The 17,079-nt window shown below is 40.3% G+C and overlaps 1 protein-coding gene across 1 annotated transcript in view; it reads left to right on the top strand.

Moving 5' to 3' along the window:
• Positions 1–5,573: 5,573 nt before the first annotated feature.
• The window catches only part of LOC311486380 (butyrophilin subfamily 1 member A1-like), a 42,631-nt gene continuing 31,125 nt past the window's right edge, over positions 5,574–17,079 (top strand). Inside the window, exons 1-4 of the mRNA XM_084542200.1 lie at positions 5,574–6,060; positions 7,109–7,429; positions 12,689–13,024; positions 14,190–14,468. Coding sequence (XP_084398326.1) covers positions 6,003–6,060; positions 7,109–7,429; positions 12,689–13,024; positions 14,190–14,468 — 994 coding nt within the window. The 5' untranslated portion in view covers positions 5,574–6,002. The remainder of the gene's footprint in view (positions 6,061–7,108; positions 7,430–12,688; positions 13,025–14,189; positions 14,469–17,079) is intronic.

The following is a 17,079-nucleotide window of genomic DNA, read 5'->3' as shown; positions in this document are numbered from 1 at the left end:
TTAGCCGCCGGCTAATTCGCCGCGTTGCAAGCCGGGGGCTTATCACAGTAATAATGTTGAAGTTTTACAATTTAAAGGGAAGATATTTTTAAATTAAACTGTGTCAAACTGAAAAATATATTATTCCACCACATAAAGTAGGAAACATTTATGGCTTGCAACAACATTAATGACAGTATATATATAATTGGAGTAATTTAATATAATATGTTTTTAATTAAATAAATAATGAGCTGTTGAACACTCATAAGAGTTATATTAAGTATGTTACATAACATTATTTGACATGTCTATTTGTCTGCCTATAGTTTTCCTCCAGCTGATCCAGACAGACTGCAGTGACGTCCAACGTGAGACAAAGAGCTGGACTAACAGGACAATTTGAAGGTCTTCACTTCATCGCTGATTCCTTGTTACAGCCTGGATGTGTTAAGTTTAATATTATTGTTTTTCTAACTGTAAAACTGTGCCGTAAACTGTTAAACTATTGCTCAGGTAGGAGTAATGAGTTTTATTGTTAAAATTATTATGATTAACGATCAATTGTTACGATTTGCTCGTTCTTTGTCTGGGGATCCTAGTGAGATCCCTCCCACTCTCTTCCTTATTTGATGCTGGCTTTCAGGTGGAGCTGGGAGGGGTCTGCTGCCTGTACCTGCCCTTCAGTTTGTAGAAGGGCGTAAAGGACGACCCTTCTCAGTGTCTCTCTCTCTCAGCCAGGCCTACTGCATCCTCCTCATCCTGTTTGGTTTGTTGTACCCTGCGTGACATCAAACTCACACCCATCCAGTCAGAAGGAACCAGGCCTTAAATGACTATTTGAGTTGTGCTTTTTGTTATAGCTGCTGCTCATGGTAGTAAAGACATGCTACTTAGTAAAGACATTCGCGACGTAAGTCGCGAATACTTTCATACCTGTCTTGACGTGACCATTACTTTTTGTAGTCAAACATGGATTATATTATGACTATATGAACAGGTGATCATTAAAGCATCATAGCATGGTAGCATCATGGTAGCATCATTAAAGCATCTTAGCATCATAGCATTGTAGCATCATTAAAGCATCTTAGCATTGTAGTATCTTAGCATCATAGCATCTTAGTATAAGGAAAACACACACTTTATGACAACTACAGATGTTTAACATGTATCTGCTTTGTTATTAGCTTGTTGCTTACATTTACTTATAACATTTGAAAGACATTTCAATTTTTTTGCATTGTCTTTGATATGATTAAAGGGTTCCTGTGCTTCGACAGCTGAGAGTGATCATCGTTGATTCATCGCCCTCATCCATCGCAGAGCAGTATCGCCACCTCACCCACACACATACATTCACCACACCTTCATCTACACAGATTTAATTTAAGTATAACATATTATATTAATTTGTCTTAGATTAGATTATTTTACATTAGGTAGTTAGAGTTTAGGTAAAGGTTAGGGTTTAGGTTAGTTTGATAGGTTTGATAGCCTGTTAAGCTTTGAAAAGTATTTTGTCTTGTTTTTTTTTTCTGTCTATTTTTTGTCAGCAGGATGCCTAGGAAGTCCAGACGTTCCATGGCGGTGAAGCAGCGCTGGAGGAGGCTCGACCTGGAGGAGCTGAGGTCCACCCCTTCCCCCCTGGAGGTATTTACACAGTAGATAAGCTTCTGTGCCACAATGACATCTGTCTGCGTGAAAATGGCTCTAGAAATGTTACATCTATTGTTTTCTCCTTAACTGCTGAGTTCTGTATGTGTTTGGTCTTAATGTTTCATCAGACGTCCCCCCCGGCCGGAGAGGAGCCTTCCCACCGACCCTGCTCTCAAGCTCGTCCCCCCGTTCGTGCTCGTGAGTATCTCTCAATGATCAATAAATTAATTAATTCATTCAGCATTGTAGCATCTTGGCATAGTAGCATCATCGTAGCATCGTAGCATCGTACTATCACAGCAATATAGCATGGTATCGCAGACTGCTGCGGCCACTGCATCACTCTCGCGATTTCCCGCAGGGGAATTGTCTAGTTTAAGACCTACAATGCAAAATATGCTCGTATTTAAGACTTTTTAAGGCCTTAAATTGGCATTATCAAATTTAAGACTTAAGACTTTTCATGACTCCGCTTAAACCCTGGAATGATAGATTTTTTGCCTCTTAGTTTTTACCTCTTTCCTCCCGTGTCATCTTTTCTCGCGACTACTGGCTCCCTCGCTTCGCGCCACTCGGTTTTCCGAACAACTCTCTGGCCGCTCCGGCGTTATCTCGTGCTGCATTCACAGCAGTCGGACATTGGAGATTCGCGCTCGTAAATGTCAAATTGGCCATAAGTTTTCTTTGAATTCGGTGCTGCCAACTGGGGTGGCAACAGGGGTGGCAAGGCTTTCTTTTAGGGTGGCATTTGCCACCCTATGCCACCCCGGTAGATCCGCCCATGACTATGAATGAAATGTGCGTTATATGGAAGAAAGTCAAGTTGTGACTGACTTTAGCCCTTTATACAGTGGACCCCCCCCCATCCGTTCAATGTGGGAGAGACCCAGAGGTGAACTGCCCCCCACCCTCCTTCTCACACACACCTTCTGTACATGGCACCTTCTCAGCAAGCAAGGGCGCCTGCAGCTGCAGGGGGCGCCAATTTGCCAGTTCCCCACACAGATATGACAGATAATAGAAAACCATGTAGCGGTGCAGATTTATTTATTTATTTTCCAAGTGCTCGTGCCGCCCCCCTTGTGTCATGAAAAAAATGACACAAACGACACAAATGATTATGTTCGCCCGTGCCTAAAACCGCTACTGGCGGTAGTCTAGAAAACTGGCGAGGTTTTTTTTTTTCTATGTGCGCCCTCACATAGATTGCGCCCTGGGCGGTCGCCCACATTGCCCATAGCAAAAACCGGCCCTGGCTGGCAGACAGGTTGACAGCAGAATAATTATAAGGCCAATACAGGTTTTGTGCATCTTTGCTTGACCAGTTCACACACATTGTCTTTTTATTTATTTATAGATTTTTAATAAAACTAATCTTTCAGTTGACTGTGTTTTCTAGTAGTTCTTCTAGTTTTCTGCTACTTTAAGTTTAATGTCCCCTTTTTGGTTTGACTGGTTGTAAAGCATGTAGCAAAACATTATCACCCAATTCTGTGTTTCACCTTGTTAGTCAACTTCACTCCAACTCAGTACCATCAATTTTATACTAATTTATGGAATCTATGGTAAACAGAGCTCATTTACAAAGCACCACCCAGTGTGGGCAGGTCAAACTGGCATCACAGGTGGAGAGAAACTGAATCAAATGTCCATTATTCAGTGGAAGTAGTCAAGTATTAGCCTAGAATCTAGACTCGCCCCTCTGGCTCGTCAGGCTAGTCAAGTATTACATTTGATTTGAAATCAGTGTAACAGAGAACCACTGAAAATTTTTATGTAAATGAAACGTGAACAGCAAGACATCTGACAATCCTTCTAGCTGACGTGACCCAGGCAGAACAAAGGAACAATCTACAGTAGCAGGTTAACAAGGACTCCTGACCAAAGACCAGCAGACCGGTGTGACAGCAAGGTGGAGTGACAGCGGGGACGGCCAATCACACAAGAGACGGCAGAGCCAATGGAGGAGCTTGTGGGCGGGGCTAAACTAAGGGAAACAGGCTTCAGCTTGAGCGGCTGTTTTCCGCTTGGTCCTAGTGCTTGACGGACCCCAGCTATATTTTAACTAATACTAATACTAATACACTTAATTTGCTATTTTCTATTCTTAAACACGGTTTTAAGCAACCTAATTGGTCACAATTTGATTTACAATGTAAATATTTTATGGTAAGTAAGGTAGGTCAGGGGTCTGCAACGTTTTCCACGCCTAGGACCCCCAAACTAATGGAGAGATGGGGCGGGGACCCACTTATGTATATGTATTTAAAGACATTTAAATTTATGGAGAAAGAAATTTGCAACCCCCTGCAGTACTTCCTCGGACCTCCTAGGGGTCGCGGACCACCTGTTGAAGACCCCTGCGGTAGGTAACATCCTTCAACCCATCAACAACAGACATTACAATTCATTTACTCCAGTACATCGACCACAACGCAGCCAGAGATCATATTTCAGAGTCCAGAGAAGAGACGTGATCTTACCGGTAGCCCTTTTGATTTCAGTCCTCATCCAATGCGCTGATTAATTTGTGAAGTACTTTGTTAGCTCTGTCTCTGCTGTCCTCCGTCGCTTTGCACCCAGCCAAATGGTGCAGTTTTTACATGTGCTGCTGATTAGTCTAATTTCACTCACACACATCCATTCATAAAAACATGGATGTTTGTGAAAGGCTGGCTGCACTGAGCTACAGACTGTAACTGCAAAGTACCAAAGAGGTGGTGGTGTGTTAAGGAGCTTCAGGAACCAGAAAAAGGTCAACGTCAGGTGTTTACTGACATCAAATTCAGACAAGAAGCAACAAATATAAAGACAGTTCATTTCCTCCTTGAACTCTTGTCTTTGATTCTCTCTCGTGCACAAGTCAAAGCTTTTCATACTCAGGATCATGACCATGCTGCCTCAGCTGCTGCTTTTAATTTGCCTCAGCCTCAAATTGCAGCTTCCTTAATCCCAGATCTCTAAAACGTAAACCACAATCCTCACGTTCTCTTGTTCTCAACTTTCAAATTAGTGCAGTATTACAGCATTTTGTAACTTTCATTCAACTGTATTTGTTACAGATCCCGGGTGAAGGGACAAGCGGGCAGATTACTGTTTCCTGTTTTTCAGGAGAAAGCAGATCAATATGTTTTTATGGTTTTTACTGACAGAGGAGGAGCTTCCTCTTCACCAAAAAGAGACGCTTCCAGCCTAATCAAAACTCTACTACTGCCACCTATTGGTCTAATAGTGCTACAGCATGAAATTATTTAGTGGACAAATAGCTAATACTGCTCCAAAAAGAGGTCAATATTAAAAATAAAATACAATAAAAACAAAAACAAATGTGAACACATGTTGTGTGGGTCACACATTATTATTTTTCTTTCTCTATATTCTTAAAATCCCTCCAGGTGATCACACTTTCCTACTTCTCTTTATGGATAAATCATCCAGCCTTCTTTTCAGATAATTCCATACACATATGCTGTAAAATAAAATAAGATTAGAATTTGGTTTTATTTGTCACATCCACAGTTATACATAGTACAATGCACAGTGAAATGTATTTTACTACCTGCAGCAGGTAGTAAAAGAACAAAACAGTAATAATTTCACTAATAATTTCACCCAGCGCACAAGGTAAAAAATATAAGTATAAATGTATAGAGACAGGAAAATATAAATATTAAATAAAAGAGAATAAAATAAAATATAAACTGTAAACTTAAAAGGGGTAGCTGTTGTATACGTACATTTAGAGTATTGCAGTTGTGTCAATAATGTGCAAACTGTACAAACCACATGTATGCTGATATTAGTTAATGACAGCTGAGACAGTTCAGTGAAAGGAGAGACATTTATGCCACATTGATTGACTTTCTTTGAAATTATGTGCCTTCCTATCAAACATGTACAAGTTCACACTCTGAAATCCTATAGATGTTAAAATATGGAATGAAAGTTGAGACATCTCAGTTATGTCTCCACATAGAAACTAAAAACCAGGCTCAGGTTTTGCAGCACATGTTCTATGTGGGACAGAAGTTCCCTGAGAATCTCCAGGTTTTAAATATTTCTCCAGCATCAGAGTAAGTCAGTGATATTTGTCAGTACATCCAACAGTACACAGCAAAGAATGAACAACTGATAGAAAACAGGACTCATGTTGCTGCCTGCAAAGCTGCTCACTGTATCCATGGCAACGCTGGACATTTTTGTTCAAACTAGTGGAAACTTATCTGTTTATGTATTTAATGATTTTTATAATTTGGTGGAAAGAATAAACACTACATCTTTTATTTTGAAGAAGCGGAAGTGAGATATAAACGAAACTGAAACTAACCAGTCTCCATTTTATCTTGGTGAAAATATGCAGTATCATGGAGCTTCCGCTGTTTTATTTTCTGACTTTGTTGGGAATAATATGTTGTCAAAGAGGTAAGAGTTACTACTTAAAGAGTCAAACGGTCTTTTACGGTCATATATTTAGTAATTATTGTTAAAATAATCTGACAGTACTCTGATATATGGTGTTGTAGGAGTAGACCCATAGTATATAGTAGAATAATGCTCCATTACTGAAGTAAAACTCCAGTATTTGTGTGTGAGGTGTAGTATCCTGGTGTTGACAGATAAATGAAACATGAGCTCTGAGGTTCGTCAGGCTCCAGGATTTATGAAAGTTATAAAGTAGAAATAAAAGAGGAAGTCAAGTAAACCTCGTCATACTGAGGTGTTCCTGACTTTATTTATTTCAGTCTCGTTACAAATATACTCATCAAGGTTCTGTGTGAATGTGGTGTGACTACAAAAGATCTCCTTTACTGAGAGAAAACGTTTTAAGTTTACAGACATTTTAGTGACTTCATGCTCGTCTCTGTTTAACGGTACAGTCTATGTGACACACCCGTCGCGGGGCCGCGCACAGTTAAAGCGGAAGCTGCTGTTTTATTTAAGTTACTGTTTGAGTCTGAAGAGAAATACAAGCAGGAAGAATCAGCTGCAGAAACAACTCTGCCAAATAATGCACCACATGAATTTCAAACGGTACAAGAAGGAGAGGATGTAATGAGAGAACACCTGCACCATGTTGTAACTTTATTTCTAGAGATGAATCAAATGGTTTCATTCATAATGAGGCTGTTTTATAGAGTTTGAATGAAAAGTATTTAATTATGACCTAAGCTGAAACACATTGGATGCAGTACTTGGATATAATCAACAGTGTATCAGTTATGAAGCCCAAATTATATCTCTGAGTATTTCTTTCTGAATACATTTCTGTTGATGAACATGATACTGTTACAACAAAGTCTGAACAAACAAACATGAAACAGAACTAAAAGTAAAATCTGACTGTTCTCTAAACTGTTCATGAACTGATTGTTTTCAGTCTAACTGTGGTGAAACATGTAAACTGTGTTACTGACTGATCACTCTGGATGTGAACACACTGATTAATACAATCAATGTTTTTGTCTCCCAGACACCGAGATGAGAGTGAAAGAAGATGAAGATGTCATTTTACCCTGTTCCTTAAACTCTACCAACATTAGGTCTGAGACCTTTAGCTGGGAGAAAGATGATCAGAATGTGTTCATGTACAGTGCAGGCAGTCATTATAATAACGGTCGTGGAGGTCAAGATCCACAGTTCAAAGGTCGAGTCTTTCATTTTGAAGATCAACTGCAGTCTGGTAATGCCTCCATAGTTATCAGGAAAACAAAGCTGACAGACAGTGGAAGTTACAAATGTATTCGTCCACATCACTGGCCAGAGATAAGATCCATCATTCTTCTCCTTGTTGGTGAGTATTACCATGAAACAGTTAAAGACTCCTGATTATTTCCAGAAGCGACTGGTTCATGTGTCCCAGATGGACTCAAGTCAAATCATCATCAAACAGTCACAATGACACATCTAACATGGTCCAGGTCCTGCCTCATTGACAGGCTGCACAACATCTTCATCTCCATAATATCAGCTCCATTAGTTGTTCCTGTCTAACAGTGTTTGTCTGGAAATAATCAAAACCCTCTACTGTTTATGTTCTGAGAGTTCTCACTGAATGAAACCACTTTTTGTGTCTTCAGTGACCAAAGTTCCAACAGTTTCATCTCAGATTAATTTTGAGTCTCTGCTCTTGATCTGTTTCTCTATAGTTCCTGGGTTCATGGTGCTTTCAGTTCTAGTGTAAATGTAAAGCCAGCATGTTCATATTGAATGTTAATAGTGTTCAGGGTCTGGTTTTGGATTATCCATGATAATGACAGGAGAGTGAAGTCTTGTTTGTGTTTGTCTGAACTAGGGATGCAAATTATCGAGTAATTCATTAGTCGATAGTTGTTTCATCTTATCAATCGATGATCGATTAATTGATAAGCGGCAGTTTTTCTGAGAAGCTGAATTTCCCTCTGAATAGGTTCTATCTACTGTATACGTAACATAAAATGCTATCTTCCTTATGATATAAAGAAAAAATGCAAATCATATTCCTTAATCAAAGATTTATTCTGGACTCGCTTGAGGGCAGGGAATAACATTCTGGTAGCATATCAAACATATTCTGAATAGAAAATATCAAACTATTACACAGGCTATTTAACATGAAAATAAATTCTCGCTTCTCATCTGCAACATTGGAAACATTAATAGCAGCAGTAGACTACAATACATTGTAGGCTACTTTAACATGAAAATAAATTAGTGCACTGTCTCTTAGCAGAATAATAAAAATAAATAAAATAAATTCTGAAAAGTAAATAAGGTGTCACATGTGGACTATTAGCAGTATTTATAATCCCCCTTAAACTGGGAAATGTGACAATATCACAATAACCAGGACTGGACAGTCGTAGCTCTAGTTAATTTAAATATAGGCTGCCTGATGACAGATGTGTCTGTCTTCGTAAAACAAAACAAAAACATCCCTAGTGCTCCTCATTGCATAGATAGACCCATCTATTTTTGTTCAAGAATATCAGCATATCAACATGGTCAGGAGTAAGTCGTGTGCGCAGCCTGTTAACAGTTAGGCCAGCTGCTGAGAATACATGCCCAGAAGGGACTGACGTGCCTGGTATGGCCAAGTACTTTCGTGCCAGTGCGAAATCCCTGTCCGTCAACGACATTTATCGGCAGCATGTCTGTAGTAACCATGTTACATATCCGCTGGGTAATGCCCTCTGTTTTGGGGAGTCACATACCCTTCACCCCAACGCTGTGGTGATTGTAGGCTGAGAACCACACGCTGTTTGTAGCACGGTTGAATGTGACATATTTAGGTGGTAATTTAACAAAGTTGTGGAGTTGTTGTACTTTAAAATACTTCCACATATTGTGTATTTGGCGTTGTTGTCGTCATTCACCAACTTAAAGTAGCTCCATACTGCACTCCATTTTGCCCTCTTCATCCTGTCAGTGTACCGCTTCTCGTTTGTTGTGCTGTTATCGTATGGTCGTCAGAGCCATGCTTCGCTTGTTTTCCCGCGCGTGCGTCAAGTACGTCTGGCGTCAAGCGCGCCCCCACGAAGACTGGCAGGGAATTATGGGTTCAAAATGCAATTAATTGCAATTAATTCATTTTAATCGAGTCATTTCTTATCCAAAATTAATCGATAATCGATTAATTGCTTGCATCCCTAGTCTGAACCATCATGGAGCCACAGAGGCTTTAATGCTCAGTGTGTTGTCCTCTCCAGAAGCAGTGTTTCCCACACATAGACGAATCTGTGGCGGTGCGCTCCGACCAAAAAAAAATAAAAATAAAAAAAGATTCAACACCAACCGTCACATATTGCGTTTCGTTATTCTTTTATTTTTTCGCTATTTAAAACACGCAGCGTATTCGTTCAGCTGCATTTCCTTTCCCTGCTCTTTCTTCGTCTCTCTCTCACACACACATACCGTAATTTCCGGACTATAAGCCGCTACTTTTAGAATTGCTTTGGACCAATGTTCCCTCTAATTTTTAAAACTCCTGAGCAGAAATTCAACTCCCCTGATGACCTGCTTGAGCAACTGTGAGCGACAGTACGTCCACATGCCGGTGCTATGGCCTCACCTCTCCAACTCCAAATATCAATACAATTGACTATTACTATAATGATTAATAACAGATCATTTTGACAACATTACCTAGGCTACTCCATATCTAGGTCACAGTTAATGAAAACAAAATACAATATTGTTTTGGCAAAACTGATTTTGCATTTATTGCCATATGAACAATTATGTCAAAAAATAACTAAGTTGGTGTCATCAACTCTTGACACAGAAGCATTTTTGATATCAACAGTAATAAAAATCTCAGGCAAAAACATAAATCGTAGTTGCACTACAGACCACAGTGCATGTGTGTGTCTGTGTGAGTGTGTGTGAGAGAGCTTGCAAAATTGTAATGAACTGTAACTGTAAATGACTGAATGCTATTGCTAATAACAACAATGCCACAACAGCGGCTACTCGTCATCAGAGTTATTGATTGGCTGTCAAGCTAAACAACCGCTGCGTATTGGCTGGGCAGCGCCTCGTGGGCATGTTTTTTTTTTTTTTAATGATCACTGGCTGACAGCACCCTGTCACCTGTCACTCACTGCAGTGATAAACGCCCACCCGGTTTAGGTAATAAATTTCAGAATTCGAAGCACACGGGGAGAAAAAAAAAAAAAAAAAACTAGTCTGGGATATTCGAGTGCGCAACTTTTTTTGTCTTCTGCGCAAAGAGGTGGGGGGCAGTGCGCAATTGCGCAGTAAAACACCTTAGAGGGAACAGTGCTTTGGACCCTGCGGCTTATACAACGGCGGATGGATTTTTACAGCTAACGGTCACCAGGGGCGCACTATCATGGAAGCGCAAGAGCGAGACAGACAGTTCGCGCCAGGTAACCCAGCAAAACAAACCAAGTGAGCCCAAATGCAGCACGAGAGCTGCTTTTAAGTTAAAGGATCTGGCTGACTTTTCTGGTATAGTAGGCTGGTTATTTTGATACAGTAAACGGCCGTGTTACTGCACCTTTACTGCTGTGTTGGCTGTTTAAGAAAAAGATGCTGGTTATTTTGTTGAGCAGCCGGGTTACTGCACTTTTGCTGCCGTGTTACAGGCAAGCACTTTTAAAACAAATTAAATGTAGCCATTTAACGTTATTGCCTCGTCAGCGTTGTAAGCTTTGTTTTTTGTTATACTGCACTACTACGGTACTATTGTCACAAGGGGAAAGAGGGGGAGATGAGAAGTGGATGATGATGAATGAAGAAAAGGTTATTATTATTGAAGGGAAAGGGGGGAAGCACAGGTACTGGTGATTTATCGGGGGAGAGCACGCTGACAGCGACCAGAGGAGAGAGAGGACGGCAAACCAACGAGAGCCGGTGTACTAAAAACAAAAGGTTTATTAAAAGAACTTAAAACAGTAAAACCTTAAAAGGTTTTAAAACCAAAAGTTAAAAAGATACAAATAAACATTAAAAAGTGTCCGTTACTAAAATAAAATAAAAAGAGTCCATCATGGCCGCCAAACCAGGGACGAGGCGGCTCAGAGGGGAGATGATCGGAGGCCTTCCACCGCTCCAGGTGCCGCAGGCGCCTCTTCTTCTCTCTTGGCAGTGGGCTGCCCGGCTGACACCTGGAAGATAAAACAACATGGCCAGTACGGGTGTCCACACATCGCACGGGTACCGGTGCCGCCGCACAACCACACACGAGAGCGTTACTGACGGCCCATAGGGCGAAACTTACCCGCCAGGCAGGGCGCACTGCCCTGCCGCTGCGAGAACTTCATGTAGTAACGCTCCGCGGTCTCTTCATCCGTGCGGCCGGCACACCCGCTGCTGGGACACCCGCTGCCTTCGCCCGTTCTCGGCTCGATCACGGCCTCCTCTTCGTTCTCCTCCCCTCACGCCGCCACGACGTCCCTCTGGCGTTCTTCTCACATGGTGACTCTGTGTCCTCTTTCAGTCCCCAGTCAGTCAGTCCGTCCGTCCGTCCATCCGTCCATCCATCCATCACGTTCTCCTTCTGTTCCTACATGTTATCGCCAGACCTCTCGCGTCTTTCTCCCATCGTGCCTTCTTTTCTTTTCCGGTCGTACCTTTCTTTATATCCCTCCGCCACTCTCCCCCGCTGCCGATTGGTTCAGTGGTAAGGGGAGAGGGCGGAGCCTCCCAGGTGCACAGCGGTGTGTTCACAGGCAGAAGTAAGTAAAAAACCACACGCATGCATTAAAAACATAATAAATAAAATGGTTAAACCAACACAAGTAAAAGCATGCAATATTAAAATTCAGTAAAACAAACAATTCAAATCATGCTAAAACCCACACTTCTGCCCCGTGACACTATGACTGCAGGAAGTGCGCTAGGAGCGCACCGTTGTATTATTTGTGCACTGCACGAATGCTGTTTGTAATGTCAAAGATGTGAAAGTTTGATCATTGATTGATTGAAAGATTTATTGTGTTTCTCAAATGTAAATAAATGGGACGCTTTGCGTTTCCAAACAGTCATTTCTGTCCCGACAATCCCCTCCGTGGTAGAAGAAACCCTTACGGTAATTAAACATTAAAACACCAGCGGCTTGGGTGCGCCTTATAGCCTGGAAATTACGGTATATATAGGGTGTTAAAATGAATGTAATAAAGTTCTGTGTAACCAATTATTAACTGTTTTTTTAATTATTAAACTTTAGGAATTAGGAAATCCCTTTAGGAATCCCCCCCATCGGTCAGACACAGGGCAGTCCTCATGCACATACCCTATCCAATCGTTCTTTTCATTCCCCAATCCCTTGGATATAATCAACAGTGTATCATATGTTATGAAGCCCAAATTATATCTCTGAATATTTCTGTCTGAATACATTTCTGTTGATGAACATGATACTGTTACAACAAAGTCTGAACACACAAACATGAAACAGAACTAAATATATAAATCTGACTGTTCTCTAAACTGTTGATGAACTGATTGTTTTCAGTCTAACTGTGGTGAAACATGTAAACTGTGTTACTGACTGATCACTCTGGATGTGAACACACTGATTAATACAATAAATGTTTTTGTTTTACAGAGCCACCTATCATCAAGATGGTAGTGAAAGAAGATGAAGATGTCATTTTACCCTGTTCCTTAGACTCTACCAACATTAGGTCTGAGACCTTTGACTGGGAGACAGATGATCAGAAGAATGTGTTCTTCTACAGAGCAGGCTTTCATTATAATAACGGTCATGAAGGTCAAAATCCACAGTTCAAAGGTCGAGTCTTTCATTTTAAAGATCAACTGCAGTCTGGTAATGCCTCCATAGTTATCAGGAAAACAAAGGAGACAGACAGTGGAAGTTACACATGTATTCTTCCATATCATCATCAGCCAACGATAAGATCCATCATTGAGCTCCTTGTTGGTGAGTATTTCCATGAAACAGTTAAAGACTCCTGATTATTTCCAGAAGCGACTGGTTCATGTGTCCCAGATGGACTCAAGTCAAATCATCATCAAACAGTCACAATGACACATCTAACATGGTCCAGGTCCTGCTTCATTGACAGGCTGCACAACATCTTCATATCCATAATATCAGCTCCATTAGTTGTTCCTGTCTAACAGTGTTTGTCTGGAAATAATCAAAACCCTCTACTGTTTATGTTCTGAGAGTTCTCACTGAATGAAACCACTTTTTGTGTCTTCAGTGACCAAAGTTCCAACAGTTTCATCTCAGATTAATTTTGAGCCTCTGCTCTTGATCTGTTTCTCTATAGTTCCTGGGTTCATGGTGCTTTCAGTTCTAGTGTAAATGTAAAGCCAGCATGCTCATATTGAATGTTAATAGTGTTCAGGGTCTGGTTTTGGATTATCCATGATAATGACAGGAGAGTGAAGTCTTGTTTGTGTTTGTCTGAACCATCATGGAGCCACAGAGGCTTTAATGCTCAGTGTGTTGTCCTCTCCAGAAGGTCAGGGACATACAGACAAAAACCTCTGTGAGGAGGGAAGAAGAACTTTAAACACGACTGCTGCAGCTCCTCAGTGTTGACCAAGACTTTCACCACGTTTATGGTCACTTCCTGAGAAAGTATGAACCAGATATATTATTGATAAAGGTTTTCTAAACTGGTGTAGCTGTCTAAGTTCAAATCAGATGATCTTTACATCTCCATGTACCACTGATGGAGACACATTAACATCTTTCTGGTTAAATGTTAATGATATATTTCTTAATATTTTACACATCTATACGAGTGATGTTCTTTATTTCCATTTTAATCAATCCAGTATCAGTCAGAATGTTAGTGGTGCTATGATATGGCATTTATTGTTATTATTTATTCTATGAGTTATATAAAATAATATTCTTATTTTTAGCAGAAATAAAGTTCAGTTTATGAAATTCTGTTCCAATATCCAGTTCAAACAAAGCTGAGAGGTTCAGTTCAGGTATATATTGAGTTTTTCTTTACTCCTAAACACATTATAATCCACATATATAGAATCAGAAAGGATGAACCAAAACATTTTACTGTTATATGTCAAGTGTTGTTTTCAATCTGTTGTTTATTCTGTGTTCACAGGTTCATCTCCAGAACCTTCAGTCACAATACTTGATGACACAAAGGACCAGGCTCTACTGGAGTGTAAAGTTCAAGGTGTTTCCCCAAAACCTAAAGTTCAGTGGTTGGACAGTGAGAACAAGACAGTTCCTGCTGAAGAACCACAAGTCACAGAAAGAGAAGGAAAATACAACATTATCCTCAAGGCCACTGTGACAAAGTCTGATGTCTATCGCTGTGTTTCTACACAAGAAGAAATCCATCATCAGATTGATCGAAAGATAAAAGTAACTTTGCTTGGTGAGTGTTTATTTAAATCTTCAGTTGTTCTCATTTATTTTTTTAACTCCATTCTCTCATAATTTCTACTTTTCCAAAGTTCATAATGTTTTTGTTGTTAAGCTGTCAGAAATGTGTAAACATGTATTTAATACTGAGCTCATAGTTGAAGTTAGTGTTGTACTACATTATATTGTATTGAGAGGTGTTCCTAATTTTGTGGCCATCCCATATTAATACATAAGTGGAGCAGATTATTAAGAACTCCACTCAGGATAAAGCAACACAACACATGACTGATTGTGACCTCAGTAGTACAACATAGACTCAGTGGCCAGTTCATTAGGTACAGCAGTGAATTCATTCTAATATAACAGTCCTGCTCTAAATCTAGTCTTCATGAAGGTTCTGGTGTTCAGCTTTAGTTTCTAATCACTGACAGAGATGTTCATTCAACTGTGTTTTCATTTTTGACTTCTATTGAATTGACACGTGTTCCTATTATTTTGACATTGTAGTCAGTGGGCTAGACTAAATAACAGAAACACTTTAGTGTTTAATTCAGTCCAGTTTATCATCACCACAAACTTCATCCTCCACAATGATCATCCAGGTGAATCACCACCTTTCTGACTCTGATTCAACATCAACTGAACATTCACTGCATGAAAAGTGGGATTTTCGTCAGTATGTGGCACTGTAGATTGTCGTGAAAGTTCAGGTTAATGGCAGTTCACGGCAATTTGCAGGCAATGCCAAAAACTGCCATGAATGGTCGGAAATTGACGTGGGTCATCCCCCATGACCCCCCTCCTCCTAATTCTAGGAGAGGGAGGCCAATTCAAATGCAAATCAGGGTTGCAGGGGGAGTTTTACCCCAGGTGACATTTTTCTAAAAGGTAAGAAAATCTCTGGTACAAATAGATCAGGCTCAGTATAGCCTAATTATAGTCTCTTAAATTTTAGCTTAAATTGATTTATTTAATGAAAGTATGCTAGATTACTGTATATGTCATTAGCAAAGGCAAATGTTACACAACAGAAAAAAGTTTAACTAGACAATTCCCCTGCGGGAAATCGCGAGAGTGATGCAGTGGCCGCAGCAGTCTGCGATACCATGCTATATTGCTGTGATAGTACGATGCTACGATGCTATGATGATGCTACTATGCCAAGATGCTACAATGCTATGATGCTAAGATACTAAGATGCTATGATACTAAGATGCTACAAAGCTAAGATACTATGTTGCTACGATGCCAAGATGCTACAATGCTATGATGCTAAGATACTACAATGCCAATTTGCTACAATGCTATCATGCTACCATGCTATGATGCTAAGATGCTTTAATGATGCTACAATGCTATGATGCTAAGATGCTACAATGCATCTTAGCACGCTGGCTGCTCTTGGTAGTAAAGCATTAGCCACTAATGTTAGCAATTAGCATGTCTTTACTAAGTAGCATGTCTTTACTACCATGAGCAGCAGCTATAACAAAAAGCACAACTCAAATAGTCATTTAAGGCCTGGTTCCTTCTGACTGGATGGGTGTGAGTTTGATGTCATGCAGGGTACAACAAACCAAACAGGATGAGGAGGATGCAGTAGGCCTGGCTGAGAGAGAGAGACACTGAGAAGGGTCGTCCTTTACGCCCTTCTACAAACTGAAGGGCAGGTACAGGCAGCAGACCCCTCCCAGCTCCACCTGAAAGCCAGCATCAAATAAGGAAGAGAGTGGGAGGGATCTCACTAGGATCCCCAGACAAAGAACGAGCAAATCGTAACAATTGATCGTTAATCATAATAATTTTAACAATAAAACTCATTACTCCTACCTGAGCAATAGTTTAACAGTTTACGGCACAGTCTTACAGTTAGAAAAACAATAATATTAAACTTAACACATCCAGGCTGTAACAAGGAATCAGCGATGAAGTGAAGACCTTCAAATTGTCCTGCGAGTCCAGCTCTTTGTCTCATGTTGGACGTCACTGCAGTCTGTCTGGATCAGCTGGAGGAAAACTATAGGCAGACAAATAGACATGTCAAATAATGTTATGTAACATACTTAATATAACTCTTATGAGTGTTCAACAGCTCATTATTTATTTAATTAAAAACATCATATTATATTAAATTACTCCAATTATATATATACTGTCATTAATGTTGTTGCAAGCCATAAATGTTTCCTACTTTATGTGGTGGAATAATATATTTTTCAGTTTGACACAGTTTAATTTAAAAATATCTTCCCTTTAAATTGTAAAACTTCAACATTATTACTGTGATAAGCACCCGCTAGCAAGGCGGCGAATTAGCCGGCGGATAACCCCACTAGCCTCCGCGTTAGCTCACGGCTAACTGCCGCGGCTAATTCGTGTTTAACTCCCGCGGGTCCGCGGTTAAATCCCGGTTAGCTAGCGGTTAGCTAGCGGTTTGCATTGCAGGCACTGCATCACTAATAATAAGAAGAAAAACGTAGTGAAGAACAATAGTTTGCAGTGCTTCGCACTAGCTTTGCTATGAGGGGGTCAATAGTTTGCATTGCAGGCACTGCATCACTAATGATACACAACAGAATTTATTTGAACAATTGGTTTCAATCAGCCTTTGCCACAAAGGT

The sequence above is a fragment of the Chelon labrosus genome (genome assembly GCF_963514085.1).
Source record: "Chelon labrosus genome assembly, chromosome: 4".
Classification (NCBI taxonomy): Eukaryota; Metazoa; Chordata; class Actinopteri; order Mugiliformes; family Mugilidae; genus Chelon; species Chelon labrosus.
Note: the sequence above shows the minus strand (reverse complement) of the source record. Positions and strands in the feature narration are given on the sequence as shown.